The following is a 24022-nucleotide window of genomic DNA, read 5'->3' on the forward strand; positions in this document are numbered from 1 at the left end:
ATGAACACAGGTCTCCAGCATGGTAGGCGAGAACTCTGCCTGCTGAGCCACCATGGCCCGCCCCCCTTTAACTCTTTAGAAGCATTGTGAAAAATGTTTCTGCCATTTCTTGCTGGCTATTCAAAGCTTCTGTGGGAGTATGAGTCCTGGCATCACACTCTGCCATCTTGTTTGGGGTGGGACTCTGTAAAAAAGTTAATTTTGATGAAGACCAAATTTATCCTTTTGTTGCCCATATTTTGGTGTTATATCTAGGAGTCCATCACCAAATGCAAGATTATGAAGATTTACAAAACCCCTATGTTTTCTCTTAGGAGTTTAATGATTTTAATTCTTATAATTAGGTCATAGATCCATTTTCAAATACTGTATAGGGTATGAGGTATGAATCCAACTTCATTCTGGATATTCACATGACTATCCAGTTGTCCCAGCACTATTTGTTAGACTATTTTCTTCTCATTGAAAATATTCAGCACCCTTGTTGAAAATCAGTTTTTTTTGAGATGCATGTGTTTATTTCTGGATCTCAGTTCTCTTCCACTGGTTAATATGCCTATCTTTATGCCTGTACCACATGATTTTGATTACTGTAGTTTTGTAGTAATCTTTTAAATCACTAAGTGTGACTCCTCCAACTTAGCTCTTATTTTTCAAGATTGCTTTGCTTATTTAAGGCCCCTTGAAGTTCCATGTGAATTCGAAAACAGACTTTTCCATTTCTGCAGAAAGGCTGTTGGGATTTTGATAAGGCTTGCATTGGATCTGTAGCTTGCTTTGGGTAGCGCCAACATCTTAACAACATTAAGTCTTTCAATCCATGACCACAAGATGTCCTTCCAATTATTTGTCTTTAATTTCCTTCAGCAATGTTTTACAGTCTATTGTCCCCCATGGTTAGAATTAACCCTAAGTATTTCATTCTTTAGATGCTTTTGTAAGTGGGATTTTTAAAAATTTCCTTTTCATACTGTACATTGCTATTGTACAGAAACACAACTGATTTTTTTACATGTTGATCTCTATGTGTTTTATTTTTATAAGTAGTTCTTCTTTGTTTTCCCCTCCTTGACTTAGTGCAGCATAAATACTCGAGACACTGCCTCTCCCTGTGGTATCATCTAGTGGTACTAGCTTGAATGTATCTGCTGCTCCATAAGAGTTTGTTTCCTACCATTATATTTCTCCCAGTAATGCCTGCATAATTCCACAAAACTCATTCCTAGTGTCCCTTATCTACCTGCCCTAATCTGCCAGACTACATAATTTCAGACTCTAAAAGCTGCAGCTCTCGTTTCAAACAGACTTGGATTTGAATCTTAGCCTTGCTCGGCTCTGTGACCTTGAGCCAGTTACTTAACCTTTCTAAGACTTGTTTTTCTTATCTAAAAAAATCTAATTAATAATACCAACCTCAAAATGTCTTTGAGGATTGAATGAGACAAGGTGTATGAAGCTCTTAACACAAAGCTTAGACTTATAAGATTGGGCTCTCAATAAGTGGTAACTACACATTCCTTTTTCATAATAATTATCAAATTTCACATTTCTGGTTCGCTAATCCATAAATTCCATGAGAGTTGAATTGGAGATAATATCTTATTAGTCTGTAAATCTTAAGCACCAATCATGGACTCTATAGGTAGTATACTCTCAAAACATGTTTATTGAATGAGCAATTGCACAAGGTTATAGAAGCTCCCAAATTCTGATTGTAGTGTCTATGAAGTCTTCATACACTCTCAAATTGCTCATCATCCTAGAAACCAGTGTAAAACCATGACCGTGTCAGAAACAAGTTATTGACCCATTTTTCTGTGCAGAGTCGTCCTCTGGCAGAGGGGAAATCTGTTAGGGGCAAGGGTCACGTGGTAATTCACATTTGCCTTCTGCATATCCTTGTCTCCCTCAAGAATTCCACATTCAGAGATAACAGTTTGTAAGACTTTGTATACATATATAAATATGTATGTTAAATAGAGCCTGTACTTACAAATCACTTTGTAATGAAAATAATTATGGGAAAAAGTTAGCAAAGCTCATTTATTATCCCCATCTTTCCTTCTTCAGGAATACCCAAATTCTTTGGTTTTTTTTTTTTTTTTTCAATGAATAAAGACTTGGTAATATTTTAACTAATTTACTAATGTTCTAAAAATATTTTCTCACCAATTAATGGCAAATCCATAAAGGAAATTGTTACTGTATTTTATACTCTAAATTACTGCCTCACTAAGGCAGTATTCATATATTTTTAATAATGTTAAACGACTTTTCTGAACAAAAATCTTAAAGACAAATGCAAGTGTTCAGATACCTTAAAAATAGTTCTGTAAGGAAATAAAACATGCCTTTAAGCTCCAGACAGCCTTTGGGTTTCCAGTAAGGTGAAATAATTTTCTTTTCCTGCTCTCAAGCCAGAACAAACAGATTCAGTGTGTGGCAAGGCCATATTCAAACATACCTTGCCTGGACATATCCCTTTCTGGGTCCTCTGCACACTACAGGGAGTACAGTGTTTACATTACTGGCATAATGGCAGAGCTCCCACCTCTGATTGTATAGTGGGAGAAAATGAGTTATTTTCTTTTCTTTAGCTAAGCGAGAATAGAAGGCAACCCATAGCACCATGGCAACTCCATTCTGTTTTAAAATAGAAGGCACAAGATAATTTAAAATTATCAACATATAGATATCTGAGAATGCTTATAGATAGCAAAATTAATTTTATAAATTATGAGCCCTGTAGGTTTCCAAAATGTTTAATCAAATAGTAGTGTTAGCATTCAGCCAATTCCTTGATGAGGCTGATTTTATTCAAAAGTCATTCATGGAGTATCTATAGTGATCTGGAGTTCTTGCTAGATGCTGGTGCTATGAAAGTAAGACAAATCTAGGGGAGGCAAGCATCTGAACCCATGAATTTCAGTGCTGTGCACTAAGTACTCACTTCTAACTATGAACAAAGTGTCTTGGCACTTGGAGGAAGAAACAGCTCCCTCCTCAGGGTGGTGGAGATGGCTGCTCAGATTAGATAACACTTGAGCTGAGAGAGTATTTAACAGGCAGAGAAAAGTGGGAGAGCCATTTAAGACAGAGGGAACAGCATGTACAAATAGAGAGAGTTACAAAAGTGCAATTTATGTTCAGGGAACATTGAGAAGTTTAATAGAGTTGAAGTGTATAATAGTGGATGATTGGCCCCCAGATTGGGAGGAGTTGGTGCTCTAGGTTTAGACATTTGGATCTTACCCCCAAGGCTATGGGGAAGGACAGGTTTGTTTGTTATTTTTAGGTTGGGAAGCTGAATCTGATGAGTATATCAGTTAGAGTTGGTGGCAGGGAAACAGAGATGATTGCCCCTAAGAAAGAAAAATGCAGTGGAAATAGAATGGAAAGACCAAATTCAAGAAACTTTTCTTTCTTTTGAGATTAAGTCGATATAATCTGGAAAGAGATCAAAAGTGGGGGTAACAGATAACCTTCTAAGGAGAGCAGTTGGCTTTTTAACATGACTTAAACATTATAACAAGAATGAGGATTCCATACTGTGACTTTTAAACATGTCTCCAGCCCAGGATTCCCTGTGGAGTCACTTGACTTTGTTAGTCAGCAGGAAGATTTAGTTCACTTTCTACCTTCTAACTGTATGGTAAGACACAAAAGAAAGAAGATAAAGCCATCTTACCCCTTCCTGCTTAAGAGCAATACTCTTCTTCTCCAATTTCTTAGAGATTGCAAGTTGTTAATCAGTCGGGCATCCACAGTGGAAACTAGCTAGGTGGGTGAGATTGAAATAGAATGAGATAATCCTAAATTCTCTTCCAAGGGTAATAATTCTTTGGAACTATAAAACTGAAGGTAGGTAATAAAGAAGGCTGCAGTCACTGAGCAAAAGGAATCCAAAAAGGTCAGATCCTATGTAATACTATATGCCTCGGTCACATTCTTGCCACCATCTTGTGGTGCAAACACAGTCCACTAAGCAGGCCAGAAAATGGTAGAAATGCTGTTCCTATCTTATTGAAAAAGATGAATTCTTAATCTTTGAAAGTTTTTTTGTTTTGTCCAAAACTTTTCCCTAATGTATATAGATAGCTCCCAAAATAATACCTTTTAGTAATGGTTAAAAATTCATGTCCTGTAAATATTAACATCTTCAGCTCTCATTGCAGCATTTATTCTCTGGTTGGCAAATTCTATTTATTCTTTAACTACAGTAATTTATTTGTATTTTTTCTGGCTTGATGTTACAGTTGCAAAGTGCAAATAACACAACTGGAAACAAAGCTGCTCAGGATTACAGTAAAAAATTGTAGGTACATAGACAAAAATACACCTTCCCCAAATATTACAGCTGCAAATGCTTACTTAGCTGCACACTGATCTGTTTCCCCCAAAAAAGAAAGCTTTTTTTTTTTTAATGTGCCTGAATGGGGCCTAACCAGTTATCTGGCCAGGAGAACATCGGGAGCCATAGTACCCCAGAATTCTTTAGAGGATAAAGTAAAAATTCTCAAGTAAGCATAGCACTATGTTTTGCAGAGGAAGAAACTAAAGAATGTGTTAAATTCACTTACCTCATCATTCTCTAAGAACAATTGTCAGCTGCAATCTTCCCTTGCTTTAGTACATTCTGTAACAATGTGAGGGAAACCCTGAAAAATGTTTGCTTGAGACTTTTAATTTTCTTTTCACCAGTTCCTCACTACTTCTTTCCCTATTGCTCTTTGTGTTTTTAACCCCCATGGATGGTTTTGCTAGTTTCTTCAATGAATGAAACCTAATCTTTACCATTTACTTATTTTTTTGTACTTTTCAGTACTCAAGAGACATTTACATACAAGCTATTTCTCCTAGCTCAAATAACTTGAAAATGTATTTAAAGTGTGCAGCTAAATATGCAAATTATGTTAATTTTTTGGTAGCCAGCCATATTAACCAGTAAGAGAGTTGAACTAATTGGAATGTTTATCAGGACAGTTCAAAAGGGAATTGAATGAATGCGGTTTGATCCAGTAACTGAAGGTCCATTCCAAATGTCTCACTCTGGGAAGTCTCCCAACAGTATTTGTTTTTTCTTTGACATATAAAACACCATGCTTTTCATGATTTTAATTAGGTTGCCGCATAATTAAATTGATAGGCACTACATTCTGTGGCTTCAATGTAGAAATTAGCACAGCTCATGAAGAGATTATAAGTCTAGGTGTCATTCATTATGTGCTTTCACCAATGTTGAGCCACATAAAAAAACAGGTTAGATAGGACCCCGCCAAAAATCTAATATCTAAGCTATTGGCCTTCTCAGTTAACACTTCTAAGATTTGGATTATTATTAGGGGCTATTTGATAAACATTTTTCCCAGAGTTAGTTGTTTTGAGAGAATATATTAAGACATATCTGAGGACATTAATTATCATGTATCTTATTGCCTAATATAAATGAGATAATTGCCCAAATCTCTCAATGTATGACTGAATTTAAAAAACACAATTAATTGGCTGCTTAAGCCTGGCCATTCTTTAGAGTGAGTAAGTAGGAAATAATTAGAACATTGATTGATACTAGTAACCAAGGAAGAAATCGAATGAATTCCAAGTTGTTACCATTAGTCATTGGTTTAATTTCATGACACAGTCTCCCTGCTGCATCCACAGCACATGTGCTTATTTTTTTAAAAAGTGAATCAGAATTAAGTCTAATCTGGGAATATAGGCAAAAAATTCGGACTCATTTAATATCATTGGACATGGCTGAAATTAACATAAAACCAGAAACATATAAATAACCTCTATAAATAGATGTTTGAGGGATTGCAATATGTAGTATAATACCTATTTTGTACAGTCATGTAGAAATTATATTTTTCAGTTTTGCATTCTAATGTATTAATAATTCTACAGAAAAATTAATTTTATATTGTAAATAAATTTTGTAGAAAAGTTAATTCTGTTTTGAAGAATTGTCCTTGACCGGCTTTCCTTAAAATTGCCTTTAAAAGTCAATGTATGGTTCGTTTCCTGGAGACTGCCCATACAAAGAAAAAGAAAAAAAAAAGTCAAAACATGGTCTTTAGTTGTTTCCAAATTTATATCTTTAGTAAGATAACATTACTAAATCCCAGGCAAGGGTACTTTTATGAAAAGAAGAGACATATGCTAATTAATTATCAAATTTGATTTATTGACCCTCATTTTCTTTTCATACTATATTGTTCTTGGACAATGTGCATGGATGGCTGCCCTTTTGAATGCTGATTATTGACTATATGTAATACTGTGACTCTGTTTCATTTTGTTTATGTTATAGTGCTCAAATGTTCTTTTTTTGCGGAGGACAGGGGAGGTTGTTGCATGGTCTGGGAATTGAACCCAGGTCTCCCTGTTGCAAGGCGAGCATTCTGCTACTGAACCACCCATGCACCCCACAAATGTTCATGTTTAGAACACTTAAACTGGTCAAACTTTAGGAATGTATCCAAGTCAACAACTTCTGTTTTTGTCCTTCATTAAAAATTTACTTTGTGCAAATTCAGTCTAGAAAATATTTGCTTATGATAAAAACCTCATGTTTCTATCACGAGATGTTCTTGACGTACAGCCAGGACAATTTAATAAATTAATCACTTTATAAGAGCTATCCAGCATAATTCATTATGAATGGACTTTGACTAAGATAAGTGTTGTGTTGCTATAATCAGAAGCACAACACAAAGCGTATTAAAATCTGTGAGGTCTTGTTGAAAACTGTTGAAATGCGCATTGGCCTATCGCATGGATTTCTCTTCACTGACCTAATCATCCCATCGTATTTTGAAAGATTAAAATTGAAGAGAAGGCAGTAAATATCCTAAACGGATTGACCATATAATACAATCGTTCAAATTTTACTAGCTGTGTGACCTAGATAAGTTACGTAGCCACTCTGAGCCTGTATTTCTCATCTGAAAAAGAGAAATGGGGGCAAGTACATTGAAGGGTTTTTGTGGCGCTCTAGAGCATCTGTTAGTACCTGACCCTCAATCATTATTAATGAATAAACTGTGCATGAGTTTGTTGTGCATGAGGATGTGTGGGAGGAAGGAAACATTGATTTATTTTGATTGCCTCTATTTGCAACAAAGAAAATTAGGTTAAAAAAAGAAGCATTAGGCAAAACACATAGACAGCTGTGTTCAGAACTCTGCACATCAAACGTCTCCCAAAGCACTTTTGAATTCTAAGAAGCCAGCTATATTTCTAATTGAATGTTCATTAAAGTATGTCATATTAAGCACCCTAATTCTAATTTGTTATATATATGAGAATTGAGGATCTTTTCTAGGCAAAGAAAGTATTTAGTACATAGTCCATTTTATAACACATGGAGGCAATTTTTTTAATAAAAAGTTATACTTTTAGTTGCACCTACTTTGGCATAGTGTTGGTCATCATTAGTATTTTTTTTACACTGGATCCTTGATTAGGAAATAAGCCATTTGGAACATTTTATAATGTTTTGTTATGTGTTTTCTAGGGAGTTTTGAAGCCATCGAGGATAGGCTTATTGCCATTTGTAATAGAACTGCTCCAGGTATTTCTTCTCAAGACACCTGGGCATTCCCCAAATGTTTCCTTCTCTGACTCTACAACCTAAGGAAGTTTTGCCCTCAACCTGTTCACATTAGAGTTCATAATAAAGCTAATCCATAACCTCTACTTCACGAAGGAAGAATTGGCACAATTATAAACATTAAAATCTTTGGTAGCATAGACATTAGAATATCTGGACAATCTTGAAATTGGAAACCAAAATCATGAGAGAATGAAAAATAGTATGTCATATCTTATGCACTGTCTTTCAACTAGAAGATAAGACCTTTCCAAATTCCAGGACAGGCTTTGGTTGCCGTGTATGTGTGTGTGTGTGTGTATGTGTGTTTAATTTTACACAAGGATTCTGTAATAAGATGCTGATTATCAGTGTATTACTAAGTGAATTAAACTTTTCTCTTTTCATCAGTGGTGCTGAGGAAAATAAAAATAAGCCCCCCCCCCCAAAAAAAAACAAACAAGCTAAAGTTTACTAATTACTTCCCCAAATGCTGTAATATTAAACATAGGAGTACCAGAAGAAATATTAGAGTGTCTCTTTAATTTTATCTCATAATTTTGCATTTCTATTTTGGTCTGTTCAATGATGTACATAGTTGGTATAAATAGATACTTGGTCATATATTTGGAAGGAGTATTTTCTTTAAAAGCTAGGTTTTATAAGGGTGTATAATTGAAAATTTCATAGACCACTGCGGTAATTCGTTTTACTCTCTGAAAGCATAGAAAAACATGATAAAGAATGGAAAAAAAAAATTTTATAGAATATATATTTTACATTTAAAAAATTAATTACGAGAAAAAAATAACCACCTTTATGTTTTGTTTCTTATTGCTTCTGTGTTTGACGAACGTTTTTATAATTGCAACTATGACATTTCATGTTGTCCATATTAGTTGATACTTTATGGAGTAACTACAGAAGAACAGAAAGCAGGGGTGTTCTGTTTACTGATGTACGCTTCATTGCTAGGAAATCATTCCTGGAATGACTCACACTTAGGAATATTTGTTTGCTGCGACTTACTTTCATCATCGTGTTAATGAGCTGCAATCTAACTTTATGGAGATAATTGAGTATTAATCATTTTAAGGATTTGTAACATACAAATACTTGGATTGTTATGGAATAGGAAAGTGAAAAGCTTCCTCTGAAAAATGTGATGTTAATTACTTTCACCTTAGACCTAAACTTGGAAAAAACACCCTTGATGGCTTCCCTTAAAGAAGTAATTGACCTTGGCTAGGTGAACATTTCCAATGTAGAATGTGTTTTACTAACTGCTACTGCTAGAATGCAATATACCAGAAATGGATTGGCTTTTACAAAGAGGATTTATTAGATTATAAATGTAAAGTTCTATGGCCATGAAAATGTTCAAATTAAGGCATCAACAAGAGGATACTCCACTCAAGAAAGGCCAGTTTTGTCCAGGATTTCTCTGTTACATGGCAAGTACATGGCGACATCTGCTGACCCTTTGCTCCCGGGTTTCCTTGCTTTCAGCTCCTGGTTCCAGTGGCCTCTTCTCTGAGCTTTTGTCTGTCTCCAAGCATCTCCACATGTGTGTTTCTTGGTTCTCCCTGCTTTCCATGTTGGCTCTGAGCCTTCTATGCTTTCTGCCCTTTATTCTCTTCATACAGGGCTTGAGTAAAAGAATTCAGACCCATCCTGAATGGGTGGCGGTCACATCTCCATCTAATCAAAAGTCCCACCCACAATTGGGTAGGTCGCCTCTCCATGGAAACAGCTTAGTCAAAAGTTACACAGAGTTATGCAGAGAAGGTAGGATTTAACTAAAGAGTATGATTGCTGAATCCTTATATTGATATTTCTTTTTGTCTCCAGTATCTTAGAGAACCTAGAAGGAAAAACCTAAAATTGTGGAATTGTAACTCAAACTCTGAAATCTGTTCTACAACCAATTGTTGTGATGTGCTTTGAAATTTATTGCTTTCTGTATATGTGCTAATTTTCACAAAAAAGAAAAATTGTTTATTATATTAAATGTACCGTTATGTGATGATATTGTGAACCACTGATTGTACACTTTGGATGATTACATGATATATGAATATATAACATATATTAATACCATTTTTTTAAAAAAAGAATACTAAGAAAAAAGGTCCCACCCACAGTTGGATGGGTCACATCTCCATGAAACAACCTAATCAAAAGGTTCCACCCAATAATTGGTCTGCCCCCACAAGATTAGATTAGGATTAAATGGCCATGGCTTTTCTGGAGTACATGACAGTTTCAAACCAGCACCCGAACCTTACTCCATCATGGCATTAGCTCTACATTAGACAAGTGGAATATTTATGACACTAGAATAGAATTTAGTAAAATTGACATATTATTAACAGAAATGTTTATTAATTCAAAATTTATTTTCCTTTTAGTTCACAGGAAGATGAAAGACCCATGTCACCTTTTTATCTGAGGTATTTATTAGATTTTTGTTGGTCTATTATAGTGGGGTGGAGGAAAGTTAATGCTTACTTGGGTCTATTCACTGGTTCTAATCCTTTTCAATGTAGTATTCTACACTGTGGCCAGACTAAGCTTAGTGGAGCCCCTTGCCATATTATTCATGTTACATTTTTCCCTTATTTGATTTAAGAAATCTTAAAATGTTAACATAGCTGTAAAGACTAAAAGAAGATATATTTATATGTACAAAACTCATATATTTTAATTTATAAATATTATCAAGATAACATTTTAATTCCAATAACTCCCTGATGATTGGACTGGAATTTAAAATAAAAATCTCTATTCTCTACATATATTGGGAGTTGGGGAAGAAGGCTTATTCACCAAAGAGTCTTAGGTTATATTAGATGATTTTCTACATTAGGTGAGTATGAACTAAATCTTCAGCAAGTTCACAGAGTTCAGGATTGTTTTCTAAAGCCTTTCAAGGCAGAATAGCACCTATTAAAATGGGTAGGTTTATAGAATTCAATTAAAATGGGTAGATTTATAGAATTCAAAGTAGATGTTAGACATCATTCTCTGAATATCTTGTCTCTCTAGTGATAAAAAGCATATTATAGTGCGGTAATTTTTCAGTAAACCTTCTGATTTAGGTATAACCTAGAACTAAGTTTTCTTGTTTATTAAATATTTCCTCACTACCTACACACCTCAAAAGTTCAGAAAATATATTCGAAAATAATGTAACCATTAATTTAACTTAATGTAAAAAAATTTTAAAGTTTTTCTCTTAACTTTCCCCAACTTTAAAATTTATTACTTTTTAAAAGAAATGTCCGAACATGTGATACATAATTTGTTTGTTCATTTATTTATCCTTGGATCCGATTTGTTGCAGCAGTTCTAAGTTAGATTTAGACATTAATTCAAGCACCAATAGTTTAGAAATGTATCTAGGACTTCAGACTTAGCCAGATAGCTGCTTTTCAGCAGTGTTCTGTGCTTTAGCAACTTTTAGTGTATTGCGTAATAACTTTGTGGCAAGAGAAGGAACATTTGAGGTTTCAGATGTAGACAACATGGTGATCCATTTTATTCATCCTGGTTTCCTGCCAACCAAATCAGCATACTCTGCTGCAGAGGCTGTCTCAACTATGCAATCATAGTGACCACAAGAGGATGTTGCTGTTGAGTACATAGTGACTCCGGTATTCATTTTATACATACAGTGATAGCAAATAAATAATTGTTATACCTTAATAGAGATTAAATTTTACACAGTACCAAAAACTGTAGCACTAGATGGTGCTAACTAATGAGAACTGTTCCTCTGAATATCTTGACCTTATCTCTTGGGTACCACCAATTTGCGTTTTAAATAGTATTGAATTTTATTTTATTTTGACTACTTTTTTAAAAAGCAGGTTGAGAAAATGGGTTTACAAATCTTAAACCCTCAAAGACATAATTGTGTTTGTAATTACCTAGACTTGTAATATGACTAATTAATGTATTATTTAAAAATAAATTCTGTACTTGCTGAATGAAAGTGAAGAACTCTTGATAAAACTGAACTCTTAATATAAGCTATTTGACCTTTTCAATATTGAAGGTCATGAAAACTAAACTTTGATAAAAGTTGCAATAAAGAATGAAAGTCCATACTAGTGAACATTTACAATAGAGTAAACAGAGTGGCAGGAAAAGGAAATGTTGCCAGCAGGCATTCTTTTGTTGTAGTACAAGTTTAAACTAAATGAAGGCATTTTATAAATACAAAAATAGGAATTATTGAGCTTAAAATTAAAACATTTAAAAAATAGTTTCTTTTTCTGAACAATATTTTATGATAGTCTTAGAAATTATATAAGAATTACATTGATAAAAGTTTTTTTTTCCAATCATTTGCATTTCTGGTTTGAGATAGACTGTTATTTCTTGTTTGTTTATTTTTTTAATATATAGTATTTGAATAGAAGAAAGTAAATGTGATTGTTAATTATGATTAAGTTCTAGATTTTTAGAGTTGAAAAAATCTGCTAATGCCCCACTAAATGATTTAATTTATAAATTAGTGCATTTTGTTTTCCACTATCTATAGTAAGAGCAAATTAATACTTAAATGTTTTAAACATATTTAAATAAGTTATCTTCTATTCCTTCCCTCCTATTTCATTACATGGGATTCTTTTGATACAGGGCCCATAAAAGGGAGCTATTGCAAGTCTCATGATTTTTATAATGATTTATTAACATGATGAAGAACTAAATTGGCTCTTTTAAATCCATTAATACTAACTGCGTCTGAAAAGTAAAAAGTGATGGGTAGTTACAAAATAACATCTTCCCTGACTAGGAATATTGAATATTAAATAGCATATATTGTGTTTTGACAGTGGAGAGTGTCATATTTTTCTCAGAGGGTAGAAAGGCCAATCAAGAAATGAGACACACTAACTGAGATATATCACCAACCGGAACTAGATCCAGCCATAAACAGCCAGGCCAGTGAAAATTGAGTCCTGAGAACAGGGCTAGAACAGCTGGTGGGGTGTTCAGTTTGGTGGTTGATTCTGGAAGATCTTGCATGAGGCAGAACAGCAAAACGCAGTGGCTGCAGGTCCAGGAGTGGGCGGTCTTCAGGGAGAGCAGAGAGAAGAGGAGAGCACAGCAGGGCTGTAGTCTCAGAGCAAGGAGAGTAAATGATCCATAGAGAAATTCAGGTTGCAAAGATATCAGCCACAGCTCTAGTTATTGGAATGAAGATAGAAAACAAGATGTTAAACGAAAACGAAGCAGAGTCTGTATCTTGGATAGAGGGTAAAGACGAAAAGCCCACTAAGGCTGGAGAGCACAGTGGAAGTCCCAGGACCTAACTGTTCTAGGAGAAAGGCAGGTAGGATGCAGAAACAGAGAACCAGACAGACCCTTTCAATAATAATCTTGCTTCATTTTTCACCTTTGTAGAATGTCAGTTTCTGTAACCTGAGATTTTTTTTACTGTCTTCTCAGAACCACACTAGTCAACTGCACATTTCATTTGCCTTCTATCCTTTCTGTTATAAAGTAGGGTGCTTACTAAATAGACACACTCATATATTCTCACTCAAGATTAAATATATTCTGATAAGAAGTCTCTCTTCTCTAATTTCTTTATTTCTCCAACTGAACCTAACTCACCACAGAACCTTTTGTTCTGTTTTACAAAGGAAAGAAATAGTACTCCAAATCTACACCAGTCTCCATCCCATGTGGCAAGTTTCTTGCAGCTACAGTAGCTCAAACAGTAAGTGTCATTGTTCCCCAGATGCTCATTAGGGATTACCAGCCCCATTGAAATGATTAAGGAAGTGAAAGGGAAGGACAAGTCACGCCAAACCCTTGATGAGATAGCCACAAATAAACATGAACTTGCAAACTTAAGGGGGGAAAAGCTTTGGGCAAGGATGTCTATACCCTGGTCTCTAGCATCCTAAAAAAAGGAGGTTTTGCCTCAATAGATTGGCTTAGCATCAAAGCAACCTGCAGTTAGTGTTCTGCATCATGTTCAGCCTGCTATTGTCTGAATTCTTTTTCCTGGTACTCAGTCAGATCTGGCTAGGATCGGTTGTAGCTCAACTTCAATTTGTCTCAGTCTTCAGTGACTGCGACCCAGCTTTTGATTTCTGTGGTCTGCTGTGGGTTCTTAATTTTCACTACTTACAGTCTCTACTTGCTCTCTCCACAGTTTCACACTTGTGTGACCGGAATCAGATCCCACCCTCCATATCTGAATTTGGCTAATGCCGTCAGACCTCTACCCTTGAATTCCTTCTTCTTTACAAATCCCTGGATTATGTATCTAGCCTGTCTAAGTAAATCCCTTCCTTGCCTGTTTTGTTTGTTTTTGTCAAAATCCTAACTCTGTGCTTTAAGGGCTACATGTCTGTGCTTTGTGACCAACCTTACTCAGCAGATTCTGACAGCCTCTGGATGCTTGTTCCTTGCTAACTTAACATCTTCTTCTGGCAACTGCCCAGATCTTCCTCCAGTTTCTCTTTCTCATCATGCACTCCATCTACACTCTGGCCCTGAATTTTTTTTTTAAATCAATTTCAGCCCAAATCTTTGAACTCACAGGGCAAAATGAAGATAAATAACTGTTTTAGAAGATTTGGAGTCGCTTCCTGCCAATTTCAGTATTTCCGTTTTCTAATTTTTGTGAAAGGAATTTCATATGGATTTGTTTCTTAGTTAGCTGTCCAGCAAACAAACTTATTATTAAGGATTTTTGTTAATTTTTCATTACTATAACCTAGAAGCCATCAATTTTATGAAAATCCTTAACTGTAGAATTTAAGTTGATGAAAAAATTTAGCTTTGATAAGTTCAAATTAAAATACCACCTAATATTAGATGGGATCTGGAAATTATATCTTGCCAATCCTATCCTGAAATGTAGAGAAGTTGTTTCTAAAGCATTTTCAGATGCTTTTAGGGGGAATACGTTTTGAAACAACTTGCAATATAATTTGTATGTCTCTGATTTTTTTTTTTTGTTATAGTTGATTTTTAATTCTCAAGTTCATTTATCCCCTCTAAGAAGCACAATGTTTAATTTCCGAACTGTCATTTTGAGATAAAAATTCCTCATTATAGTGGAATAGGTTGTAGAGATGTAGCAGAGCAGATATTTTATTTGTTTATGGCATGTTTCGGACTAATAATTGGAACTAACAGGCAGGCTATTTAATTTTTTACCAAATGATAAAGTCAGCTAGGTATTTGAGTATCTTTTAGATACAAATAACTGTATATTGAAAATATTTAAATTTTTTGCCCTTTTTTACTAGAGTAGTGATTCTCAACCATAGATGTGCATCTGCCAATGGAGCTCTTTAAAGTTTCCTAGGTCTCATGGCCAGATTCTGAGTCTCAAATGGGGCCTGGGTATGTACAGCTTCAAAGTCACATAGGAGATTTTGATGTATCCCTGTAATTGAAAGCCACTGAACCAGAACGACAGTATCCTTAATTTACCCTGAAAAATATGTATACCTTTTACCGCTGTTTATCATAGAATTCTCTAGGGATAGAATTCGTGGAAATACTAGTTGTATTTTTTGCATAGTCAGAGATAAGTATAAATTCTAGTTATAATTCTAGTAATGATAATGGGAAATATTAAACACATTTAGGCTGTCCTGAGAAACAAATATAGATTATTTAAATTTTTTATTATTAGAGAAGTTTGGGATTTATAGAACAATCATGCATAAAATAGAGGATTCCAACGCTACCCCTTCAGCAGCACTTTGTATTGGTATGGAATTTTGTTACAATTGGTGATAGCACATTTTTGGAATTATTTTATTAAACTCTAGGTTTAACTTAGGTTTCTCTGTTTGTATAGTATAGTTCCATAATTTCTTTAAAAATTTTATCCTGTTACCATTATACAATCTAACATTTCCCCTTTTAACCATATTCAAATATATATATTTCAGTGCTGTTAACTGTGTTCACAAATGGTGCTACCATCACCTCCATCCATTACCAGAATATTTCCATCATTCCAAATAGGAATTTAATGCTTTTCATTCCCTGTGCCCACCACCATCTCCTGGTAACATATATACTAGATTATGACTGAGTGTGCTTATCCTAATTGTTCCAAATCAGTGAGATCATACAATATTTGTCTTTCTTTTTCACATGGGCAGGCACCGGGAATCGAACCCGGGTCGTCTGGCATGGCAGGCAAGCATTCTTGCCTGCTGAGCCACCATGGCCCACCCAATATTTATCTTTTTGTGTTAGCTTATTTCATTCATGTTGTTACATGTATCAGGATAGCATTCCTTTTTATGGCTGAGTAATATTCTATTATATGTATATAGCACATTTTATTTATCTTTTCATCAGTTGATGGACACTTGGGTTGCGTCCATCTTTTGGCAATTGTGAATATTGCTGCTGTGAACATTGGTGTGCAAATATCTGTTCTTGTCCCTGCTTTCAATTTTTGGGCTATACAACTAGTAGTGAGATTATTCCGTCACATGATAGTTCTATACTTAGCTTTCTTGCTCACCAAATGAGTGGCTACGCCATTTCACATTGCCACCAGCAATGAATGAGTGTTCTTCTTTCTCTATGTTCTCTCCAACACTTATTTTCCTTTTTTTAAAAAAAATGGCAGCCATTCTAATGGGTGTAAAACAGTATCTCATTGTGGTGGTGATTTGCATTTTCCTATCAGCTAAAAATGTTGAGTATCATTTCATGTGCTTTCTGCCTATGTGTATATCTTACTTGAGGAACTGTCTGTTCAAGTCTTTTGCCCATTTTTTGATTGACTTGTTTGTCTTTTAGTTGTTAAATTGAAGGATCTCTTTAGATATTCTGAATATTAAACCTTTATCAGATATGTGGTTTCTAAATATTTTCTCCTTTTGGGTAGGTTGTCGTTTTACTTTCATGATAAAGTCCTTTCAGGTGCAAAAGTTTTTAATTTTGATGAGGTCCCATTTATTTATCTTTTGTTGCTTGTGTTTTGGGCATAAAATCTAAGAAACTGTGGCCTAAGACAAGATCCTGAAGATGCTTCTGTACATTTTCATCTAGGAGTTTGATAGTTCTAGCTTTTATATTAAGGTCTTTGATCCATTTGTAGTTGATTTTTGCATAAGGTGTGAGGTAGGTGTCCTCCTCCTTTATTTTCATTTTTGATTTTTTTTGCAAATGAAGATCCAATTTTCCCAGCCCCAATTTTTGAAGAGACTATTCTTTCCTAATTGAGTGATCTTTGCCACCTTGTCAAAAATCAGTTGGCCAGAAAAGAAAACAAAACAAAAAACAAACAAAAAAAATCAGTTAGCCATAGATATGATAGTTGATTTCTGAGCTCTCAATTTGATTCCATTTATCTATGTGTCTATCACTGTGCCAGACCATGCTGTTTTGATTACTGTGGCTTTGTAATAAGTTCTGATATTGGGAAGTGTGAATTTTTCAACTTCATTCTTATTTTTCAAGATGAATTTAGTTATTCGGGACCCATATGAATTGATGATTGACTTTTCCATTTCTACAAAAAAAAGGGTTGTTGGAATTTGATTGGGATGGCATTGAATCTATAAATTGCTCTGAGTGGTATTAGCATCTTAAACATTTAGTCTTCCAATCCATGAGCATGGGAATGTCCTTCCATTAATGTAGGTCTTCTTAAATTTGTTTGAAGAATATTTGTTGTTTTCTATGTAGAGGTCTTTTACATTCTTGTTAAATTTATTCCTAGATATTTGATTCTTTTAGTTCCTATAATGAATGGAATTTGTTTCATTTCTCCATCTAATTCTTCATTTCTTGTGTATAAAAACACTGCAGATTTTTTGGTGTTGCTCTTGCACCCCACCACTTAGCTGAATTCATTTATTAGCTCTAGGACCTTTGTTGTGGATTTTTCAGAATTTTCTATATATAGGATCAGATCATCTGCAAATAGGAAAAGTTTTACTTCTTCCTTTCCAATTTGGATGCCTTTTGTTTCTTTTTCTTCCCTAATTGCTCTGGCTAGAACTTCCTATACAATGTTAGATAACTGTGGTGACAGTGGGCATCCGTGTCTTGTTCCTGATCTTAAAGGGAAAACTTTCAGTATTTCACCATTAGGTAGGAAGCTAACTCTGTGCTTCTCATATAGGTCCTTTATCATGTTGAGGAGGTTTCCTACTATTCCAAGCGTTCTGTGTGTTCTTATAAAAAAAAAAAAGGCGTGTTGTATTTTGTCACATGCCTTTTCTGCATCAATTGAGATTATCGTTTGTTTTTTGTTGTTGTTCTGTTAAGCTGTTGTATTACATTAATTGATTTTCTTATGTTGAACCAGTCTTGCATACCAGGAATAAATCCCACTCGATCATGGTGTATAATTATTTTAATGTGCTGTTGGATTGTGTTAGCTAATATTTTGTTGAGGATTTTTACATGTATACTCATAAGAGATATTGTCTGTAGTTTCTTTCCTTGTGGTATCTTTATTCGGCTAGGGTGATGTTGGCCTTGCAGAATGAGTTAAAGGAGTGTTCCCTCCTCTTCAAGATTTTGAAAGAATTTGAGCAGAATTGTAGTTTAGTCTTCTTAGAATGTTTGGGAGAATTCTCCTGTGAAGCCATCTCATCCTAGGCTTTTTTCTTTGTTGGGAGATTTTTTATTACTGATCAAATCTTTTTACCCATAATTGGCTTGTTGAGATCTTCTCTTTCTTCTTGAGAAAATATAGGTAGTTTGTGTGTTTCTAAGAATTCATCCATTTCATCTAGATTATATAATTCTTTGCATACAGTTTTCATAGTATCCTCTTTTTAGTCCTTTTTATTTCAGCACGGTTGGTAGTAATGTCCCCTTTTTCATTTCCGATTTTCATTATTTGTGTCTTCTCTCTTTGTCTCTATCAGTCTAGCTAAAGGTTTGACAATTTTATTGATCTTTTCAAAGAACTAACTTTTCGTTTAGTTGATTCTATTGATTTTTTTTGTTTGTTTTCTTTTTCATTTGTCTCTTTGTTATTTTTTCCTTCTGCTTGCTTTGGGTTTAGTTTCCTTTTCTTTTTCTAATTCATCCAGTTTTGAGGTTAGATCTCTGATTAGAAGTCTTCCTTCTTTTTTTAAGCATTTACAGCTATAAATTTCCCTTTCAGCACTACCTTCGCTGCATCTCATAAGCTTTGGTATGTTATTGTTCTAGTTTGCAAGATGCCAGAATGCACTATACCATAAACAGAATGGCTTTTAAAAAGAGGAATTTAATAAGTTGCTAGTTTACAGTTTTAAAGCCAGAAAATGTCCCAAGTAAAGCAAGTCTATAGAAATGTCCGATCTCAGGCATCCAGAGAAAGATACCTTGGTTCAAGAAGGCCAATGAAGTTCAGGGTCTCTCTCTCAAGTGAGAAGGCACATGGTGAACATAGTCAGGGCTTCTCTCTCAGTTGGAAGGGCACATAGTGAACACAGCATCATCTACTAGTTTTCTCTCCTGGCTTCCTGTTTCATGAAGCTCCCAGGGTGGCATTTTCCTTCTTCATCTCCAAAGGTCACTGGCTGGTGGATTCTCTGCTTTGTGATGCTGCAACATTCTCTTCTCTCTCCAAATCTCTTCCTTCTTCAAAATGTTTCCTCCTTTTATAGGATTCTGATAAACTAATCAAGATCCACCCAAATGAGTAGAGACACATCTCCACCTAATCCAGTTTACCAACCACTCTTGATTGAGTCACATCTCTAGGGAGATGATCTAATTACAGATTCAAACATACAGTACCGAATAGGGATTAGAAGAAACAGCTGGATTTATAAAATGGGATTAAGATTTAAAAAATGGCTTTTCTAGGGTACATGCATCCTTTCAAACTGGCACAGTTATATTTTCATTTTCATTCACCTTAAGATATTTCCTAATTTTGCTTCTGATTTCATCTTTGGTCCATTGGTTGTTAAAAGGTACATTGTTTAATATCCACATGTTTATGAATTTTCTTTTTCTCCCTGTTTATATACTTTTAGTTTCATTCCATTGTAGTCAGAGAATATACATTGTGTGATTTCAAGATTTTTAAATTTTTTAGAGACATATGGCCTATCCTGAAGAATGATCCGTGAGCTCTCCTGAAGAATGTGTATTCTGTTTTTGTAATGTGCAGTGCTTTATTTATGTCTGTTAGGGTTAGTTGGTTTAATATAACATTCATGTCCCTTATTTCCTTATTGATTTTCTGACTAGTTGTTCTATTCATTATTGAGTGTGATGTATTAGTGTCTTCTACTATTAATGTAGAATCGTCAGTTTCTCTTCTTCTGATCTGTCAGTATTTGCTTCATATATTTTGGGGCTTTTCTGGAAGGTGCATATATATTTATAATTGTTACATCTTCCCTTTGAATTTTCCCTTCTATCGGTATATAATGACCATCTTAGTCCCTTGTAACTGTTTTTTATTTAATGTCTATTTCATTTAATATTAGTATAGCCACCCCAGATCTCTTTTGGTTACTACTTATATGGTATATATTTATTCCATCCTTTTGCCTATAACATTCTTGTTTCTTTGAATTTAAGGTGAGTCTCTTGCAGACTGCATGTTGTTGGGTCACTCTTTTTTATCCATTCTGCCAATCTCTGCCTTTTGACTAGAGATTTTATCCATTTATATTTAAGGTCGCTACTGACTTTTTTCTGTCTTTTATCTTTTTTGTCCCTTACTTCCATTAATGCCTACTTTTGTTTTATTTGCTTTTTTGTGTTGTACCATATTGAGTGTCATATCATTTATATCTGGAAATATGTTTCATCTATTTTCCTTGTGGTTATCATGGATTAAAATTTAATATCCTAAATATATAATGATCATATTTGGATTGATACCAACTTAAATTCACTAATATTTACATATAGTACCCCTCTATCTCCCTACCATTTTTTTTTTTTTGGTATTTGTTACTTCTTATATCTTAATACATAACATGTCCAAAAACCTAGATTATCATTACTTTTTTATAAATTTGCATGATAGCCCCTAAAAGAAGTAAGGAGTAGAATTAACATATCAAACAGTATAATACAATAATTCTGCCATGTATACCCAAGTGGTTACTTTTACTGCAGGTCTTTATTTCTTTCTGCTGGTTTGAACCACTGTCTAATGTCCTTTCCTTTCAATCTGAAGAGCTCTCTTTAGGATTGCTTGTAGGGCAGGTCTAGTGAAAATGAGCTCCCTCAGCTGAGAATGTCTTATTCTCACCCTCATTTTTTGAAAGAGAGTCTTTGCAGAAATAAAATTCTTGGCTGACACTTGTTTTCTTTCAGTACTCTGAGATTTTTCAACCCACTGCCTTCTTGCCTTCGTGTTGGTTTTTTTTTTTTTTTTTTTTTTTTTGAGAAAGCAGCAGTGAATTAAATTGGGACTCCCTTGTGCATAATAAATACATTGCTCTTCTCTTGCAGCTTTCAGAACTCTCTCTTTGTCCTTTGCATTCAGTAGTGTGATCAATATATGACAGGGTAAATTTTCCTTCATGTATACTGTTTGTTGTTTTCTGAGCTTCATGGATGTGTACATTCACATCTTTTGCTAAGTTTGAGAAATTCTCTGTCATTATTTCTTTGAATAATTCTTCTGCCCCTTTTTTTCTTTCTCCTCCTGAGACTCCAACAGTGTATATTTTGGTGTGTTTGATGGTGTCCCAGAGCTGTCTTAGGCTATTTTTAATTTTAATATTTCTTTTTCTTTCTGCTCCTCAGCTTAACTCATTTCAAGTGTCATGTCTTCAAGTTTACTGATTTCTTTCTTCTGCCAGCTCCAATCTGTTCCTGAAACTCTCCTGGGCATTTTTCATTTCAGTTATTGTGGTCTTCAACACTAATATTTCTATTTGGTTCCTTTTTAAAATTTCTTTCTCTTTATTTACACTCTCATATTGCTCATTCAATGTTTTCCTGTTATTCTTCAGTTCTTTCTCTGCATTTTCCTTCATCTCCTTGAGCATTTTTAAGATCATGTTTTTAAAGGTTTTGTTCAGTATGTCCACATTCTCCTCTTTTTCACTGGTATTTTCTGGATTTTTATTTTCTTCCTTTGGATCGACCACCATTTCCTGTTTCTTTGTCTTGTAGTCTTTTGTTGTTACACATTGTGCATTTTTTTTTTTTTTTTTTTAGGAAGGAAAGACAGAGAAGGAAGGAAGGGAGGAAGAAAGGGAAACATTTTTAAACATTTTCTTGTTTTATTATATTTTGTTTGTTTGTTTGTTTTTTACATGGGCTGGGGCCGGGAATCGAACCGGGGTCCTCCGGCACGGCAGGCAAGCACTCTTGCCCGCTGAGCCACCGCGGCCCGCCCCCACATTGTGCATTTTAATATTTAAAAATGTTAACTCTGAGATTTATTCCCTGAAATGTCTGTTTCTTGATTTTGTAATTGCTGGAGATAAGACAGATTTTTGTGAGTTTCAGCCTTTTTAACAGGAAGATCTGCCCAAAGTGATTGCAGTGTGCAGGGTTTTTCCTACCTTTATGGGACTCTGTCTAGTCCTGGGCTTTTGTTTGTTCATTGTTTTGAAGTTCTCCCATTTACAGAAGTTTGGTTGTCCCTTCTGTTCCCCAGGAGATAGGCTTCCCACTCCTGGGTGTTTGAAACCAGCAGGCCTTTTTCCAAGACTGTCTGCCTTTATAGTTTTTACACTTGTTTTGTTGTCTCAAGCTGCCTTTGCTTGGAGGGCAATTCTGGAAGGAGGACTTTCCCAAGTTAGTTGTTTCCCATAACAAGGCCAGGGACCCACAAAAAGGATGCTAATCCTCCAAATTGCCCTGGAGATGGGATCAGGAAGGGCATCAAGAGCTTCTCTGATGACTCCCCAAGTCTGAGCTTTCCTGGCCTGCTCAGCACATGCAGCCTTTCAGGTAACTGTCACCCACAGCCCTGAGTAAGTGCTGCATCTTTTTTTTATTATTTATTTATTTATTTATTTATTTTTTATTAATTAAAAAAAATTAACTAACACAACATTTAGAAATCATTCCATTCTACATATGCAATCAGTAATTCTTAATATCATCACGTAGATGTATGATCATCATTTCTTAGTACATTTGCATTGATTTAGAAAAAGAAACAGCAATCCAACAGAAAAAGAAATAAAGTGATAATATAGAGAAAAAAAATAAAAATACAAAATACAAAAAATATATATAAAAACAAACAAACAAACAAAAAACTATAGCTCAGATGCAGCTTCATTCAGTGTTTTAACATAATTACATTACAATTAGGTAGTATTGTGCTGTCCATTTTTGAGTTTTTGTATCTAGTCCTGTTGCACAGTCTGTATCCCTTCAGCTCCAATTACCCATTATCTTACCCTGTTTCTAACTCCTGATGATCTCTGTTACCAATGACATATTCCAAGTTTATTCTCGAATGTTGGTTCACATCAGTGGGACCATACAGTATTTGTCCTTTAGTTTTTGGCTAGTCTCACTCAGCATAATGTTCTCTAGGTCCATCCATGTTATCACATTCTTCATAAGTTTATTCTGTCTTAAAGCTGCATAATATTCCATCGTATGTGTATACCACAGTTTGTTTAGCCACTCCTCTGTTGATGGACATTTTGGCTGTTTCCATCTCTTTGCAATTGTAAATAACGCTGCTATAAACATTGGTGTGCAAATGTCCGTTTGTGTCTTTGCCCTTAAGTCCTTTGAGTAGATACCTAGCAATGGTATTGCTCGGTCGTATGGCAATTCTATATTCAGCTTTTTGAGGAACCGCCAAACTGCCTTCCACAGTGGTTTCACCATTTGACATTCCCACCAACAGTGGGTCAGTGTGCCTCTTTCTCCGCATCCTCTCCAGCACTTGTCATTTTCTGTTTTGTTGATAATGGCCATTCTGGTGCGTGTGAGATGATATCTCATTGTGGTTTTGATTTGCATTTCTCTAATGGCCAGGGGCATTGAGTATCTCTTCATGTGCCTTTTGGCCATCAGTATTTCCTCTTCTGAGAGGCGTCTGTTCAAGTCTTTTTCCCATTTTGTAATTGGGTTGGCTGTCTTTTTGTTGAGTTGAACAATCTCTTTATAAATTCTGGATATAGACCTTTATCTGATATGTCATTTCCAAATATTGTCTCCCATTGTGTAGGCTGTCTTTCTATTTTCTTGATGAAGTTCTTTGATACACAAAGTGCTGCATCTTTAAATCTCCACCACCACCTCTCCTGTCCAGAGGGTTGAAACCATGACTGCTTCTTTGTCTGGGCAGGTTAAAACAATGGGTGCTGCTATATTTGTCTGAGATGGGTTGAAGTAATGAGTGCCCTCCAAGCCAGAACCCAGCAAATTTGAATTCACTAATCATAAGTCATGATGACTGATCGGCTGTGCCCAACCCTATCCCTTAGCGAATAGAATTTTTATGTCCCTTTCTGTCACCAGCAAGCTAGC

General features: G+C 35.0%; 1 protein-coding gene across 6 annotated transcripts in view; it reads left to right on the plus strand.

Annotated features, from left to right (window-relative positions):
- The window catches only part of FAM13A (family with sequence similarity 13 member A), a 344433-nt gene that overhangs the window by 252313 nt on the left and 68098 nt on the right, over positions 1-24022 (plus strand). For 4 of the 6 annotated variants that reach the window (XM_077142873.1, XM_077142872.1, XM_077142868.1 and 1 more), the window contains one exon: positions 10006-10047. The exons of the other annotated variants lie outside the window; for them this stretch is intronic. In XM_077142873.1, coding sequence (XP_076998988.1) covers positions 10006-10047 — 42 coding nt within the window. The remainder of the gene's footprint in view (positions 1-10005; positions 10048-24022) is intronic. 6 annotated transcript variants of the gene reach the window in all.

Source organism: Tamandua tetradactyla, chromosome 24 (assembly GCF_023851605.1).
Source record: "Tamandua tetradactyla isolate mTamTet1 chromosome 24, mTamTet1.pri, whole genome shotgun sequence".
Lineage (NCBI taxonomy): Eukaryota > Metazoa > Chordata > Mammalia > Pilosa > Myrmecophagidae > Tamandua > Tamandua tetradactyla.